Raw genomic sequence first — 3718 nt, 5'->3', positions numbered from 1 at the left:
TTATAAGACAGGTGGTCCTGCCATGCCTCTTGCCTTTGGCCAATGGCTTATTATAGTTGTACCAGGTGCCCTGAGAGTGTCCTCCCTCCCGAGTTCATATTGCAATATAAACTAACCCTTGAACTGTGCTGATCTCTCTGCCTAGAGCTAACATACTCACTTGATTTGTGAGAAAGAATTAAATGACACATTTTTTTTTTACTATTTTTGTTATGTTATGTTATGTTATGTTATTTTTTGCACAATAAGCAATTTGAAATTACTCATACAAAGCATTTTCTTTCTCATGGAAAGCAATTTTTGCATAGTATTTTGGAAATACGGTATTACTACTATAGTTCCAGGTGCTTCATAAAAAAAAACTGTGTCAGAACCTGCAGTATGTCTGTGAGGGTAAAGGAACATAACCTGGCTAATCATTTACCGCTCAGCAAGAAACCAAGGAAAATATTCTTCATCCTGACAATATCTTCCTCTTCACTATGTAGTTTCACCCAGAAGTCTTTTTTTTGTCCATCAGCACCAAGGCCTCCTCAGGAGAAACCGGCACTTCAGTGTCCTCTGACAAGACCACGTTGTGCTCGTAGACAGCTGCGACGTCGCTGTCCAGGGCACAGGCCTCCAGAGCAGACAGCACCAAAAGCACGGCAGAGGCACGAGCTTTAGGAAGCCCCATGTCTGGAGCCTGGAAGTCGCCCAAGAGGAGGATGGGGCAAGCAAAGCCAGGGGGCTTTAGAAGGGAAAGTCTTGCACAAAACCTGGGAATTCCCCAGAGTGGCAGAAACCTGACACCAGGAGATGCAATCACCCTGCCCGGAAAGTCTCACAACATCAAAGGCAAGAGAGCCGTCAGCATTGAGCAATTCTGCCTTACACCACCGACAGGGAAGTCGCACAGAAGTCACCACTGTGCTGCAGCCAAAGAAACACATCGCTTGCCAGATCTGCGAATGACTCAGGCATGACATTGCTGTAGTAATGCAGCTCAAGGCAAGGCCAGGTCACAGCAGGAAAACAAGCCAGAGTTCGGGAAATCTCAGCAAAGACCAGCATGGACACATCCCTGGCCAAACCGGAGGGCACGGGGTGCAGGCAGGGCTGCAGGAGGCAGGCAGCCGGTCCCGAGCTCAGTGCTGCTGCACGGGCATTACCTGTGCCACCCCAGCTCAGGGCTGCTCCGATCTAGCCGAGCGTAGTTTGGCTATACCTGGCACAGTCCTTACTTATCACAGCTTCACAGATCGTACAACTGTGTCAGTAACAGCAGATGGGTATTTAGACCTGCCACCGCATGAGACAAGCACAGCACTAGCCAGGGGGTTGCTGAGTTTCCCATAGGAGATCCCACTGCTCTGCTTTAACCACGGTTCTAGGACCCCTGGATAATCACGGCAGGAGAACATGCTTCTGAGTTAATTTGAACAACAAACCTAGAAACCAGGATTCCTCTTCAGGTTTCTTTCACCTCCATTGTGTACGTGAAAGAATGAAGAGGGGCGAAGATGCGTTGCCAGAAATCTAGAGAGGTTAGTTAAGCCTGTCTAGTTTCTACTGGAGGTCTGGTGAAGTTCATGCATTGCAGGACAGCTCATTAATTTCAATGACATTTGTGCTCTTTCTGGTAATCCTGGCCACTTCAAGTCCCAACAGCACAAGTCAGGTAAGCGAACATGTCATTCCACAAAGAGAGCTAATTAAGTCTCATGTCTACAGATCTGCATCTTGTGCACCTTGTGCCTACCTCTAGTCCTCTCAGCTCCTCCTCACCTGCCTCACCATCGGCACTGGCAGGGCCAGCACTTCACAATAGGTTGAGGTGTACAGTCCCGGATTCAGTAAAGTCTAACACCTGATACAAAATGAAAGGGAGCTATTGCCAGGATGTTCCCAGGGGAAGCCTGCCCTTTGGTACCCTGATGCTTCACCGTTCAGCCGGCTACCAGAGCAGGTCTTCTTGCTAGTGCCCCAAAAAAGGGCTCTGGCAGAGAAAGAAGTATTTCTCATGTAAATTCCAGTAGCTAATCACAAGAGAAACTGATTGGAATTTTTTCTTATTTATGGAAAAATGGGTACCACCGAGAACCCCTTCTAGGACCCAGTTCTGGGCTCAAGGACAAATTAAGAGACTTTTGCCACGACCGAGGTCAAGAAGTCTAGTGTGAGTTTGCCAGGCATGCCCTTGTCTCAGTTCCCCTTCAGTTGTTTTGCTGAGCATCAGGAGGAGGTGAGATTTTTTTTTCCCCATTGTTGGAAAATAGTAGCCCTAGACTTTCAATAGATTTACTGTTGCAGAGGCAATTAGTACAAACATTCCATCTGGCATTTATTAGTAAAATAGATCTCACACACCAAGCTGAGTCTTCGTATGTAATACAAACATACATATGTCTGTGAGTGTATGTATACACACATACACACACGATGCCAAGTCTCCTCCCAGGACCGAGGGATCGGTTAGTTCTGTGTATGGATTCATTACCTTTGCCTCCCATTTTCAGGCACTTTCAAGATAACACAAGTGCCGGTAGACACAAAGTCTTTTAGACTCTTGTTGTCTAAGAAAATTCACAAAACTTAGGGAAAAAAAGTTGCTTTATTGAAAACAGTATTGTGCTTAATGCTTTGTCATTTCAAATTCTGTTTCAACATTGTATGTTATCAGTTAAAGTATTACAAGATAGTGAACCTTCTTTTAAAAAATACAGAAAATCACAATAGCAAAATAGTAGCTTTACCCAAGAATAATGCACAGCAGGCTCAAGTATAGAAACCAGACATTTGAAAACACACTTCTTCGTATACAGTGGTGGACTGTATATGGAACACAATTAAACAGGCTGACATCTGAGGGTTACTCATGACTTCAGCCAATCCACATGAGGACTTCCAAGAGAAAGGCAGTCAGTGTTTAGCGTTTCAAAACAGTAATGCAGCTACAACTAAACAACAACTGGTTGTTCACTAATGGATCATGTATCCCAGCTCCAGAATAATGAAAAACTGTTAAGTCCACTCATCTCAACACTAGGTTAAAACACAATAGTACACAGAGAATTGAAAGTATGTCTGGCTATGTTTCACTGCCCATCAGATGACTTCTTTCTTCATTATTACCAGGAGGATTTTGCAGGCTGGAACTGGAACCGTTTGCATAAGGAAAAGAACAGGAGGGAAGAAACAGGTTTAATATTCTCTAGATACTTCTATGCAATACCAACATTATAGCAAAAAAGGCACACATTACGTGGAAGGAGCTACATGGATTACTGGATTTGGTTCCCCACTATTGCACAGAACCATGTACTATTGCTTTCACACCTAGAATTTCACAGAATGGTTCGGGTTGGAAGGGACCTCTAAAGGCCATCTAGTCCAACCCCCCTGCCATGGGCAGGGGCATCTTCAACTAGATCAGGTTGCTCAGAGCCCCCGCCCGCCCGACCTTGAAAGTTTCCAGGGATGGGGTATCCACCACCTCTCTCGTGGGCAACCTGTGCCAGTGCTTCATCACCCTCAGCGTACAAAATTTCTTCCTCCTATCTAGTCTGAATCTACCCTCTTTTAGTTTAAAACAATTACCCCTTGTCCTATCGCAACAGGCCCTATTAAAAAGTCTGTCCCCATCTTTCTCATAAGCCCCCTTTAAGTACTGAGATGCTGCGATAACATCTCCCCAGAGCCTTCTCTTCTCCAGGCTGAACAACCCCAACTCTCTCAG

The 3718-nt window shown here is 45.3% G+C and overlaps 1 protein-coding gene across 3 annotated transcripts in view; it reads right to left on the bottom strand.

The window, feature by feature from the left end:
- Positions 1–2302: 2302 nt before the first annotated feature.
- SLC18B1 (solute carrier family 18 member B1) overlaps positions 2303–3718 on the bottom strand; it is a 19148-nt gene continuing 17732 nt past the window's right edge. For 2 of the 3 annotated variants that reach the window (XM_019472644.1, XM_019472643.1), the window contains one exon: positions 2303–3143. In XM_019472644.1, coding sequence (XP_019328189.1) covers positions 3071–3143 — 73 coding nt within the window. In that variant the 3' untranslated portion in view covers positions 2303–3070. The remainder of the gene's footprint in view (positions 3144–3718) is intronic. The other variant, XM_009281512.2, reaches the window with a different exon arrangement.

The sequence above is a fragment of the Aptenodytes forsteri genome, unplaced genomic scaffold (assembly GCF_000699145.1).
Source record: "Aptenodytes forsteri isolate BGI_AS27 unplaced genomic scaffold, ASM69914v1 Scaffold82, whole genome shotgun sequence".
NCBI classification, from domain to species: domain Eukaryota; kingdom Metazoa; phylum Chordata; class Aves; order Sphenisciformes; family Spheniscidae; genus Aptenodytes; species Aptenodytes forsteri.
The sequence above is the reverse complement of the archived record's forward strand: the minus strand, read 5'-3'. Positions and strand labels throughout refer to the sequence as shown.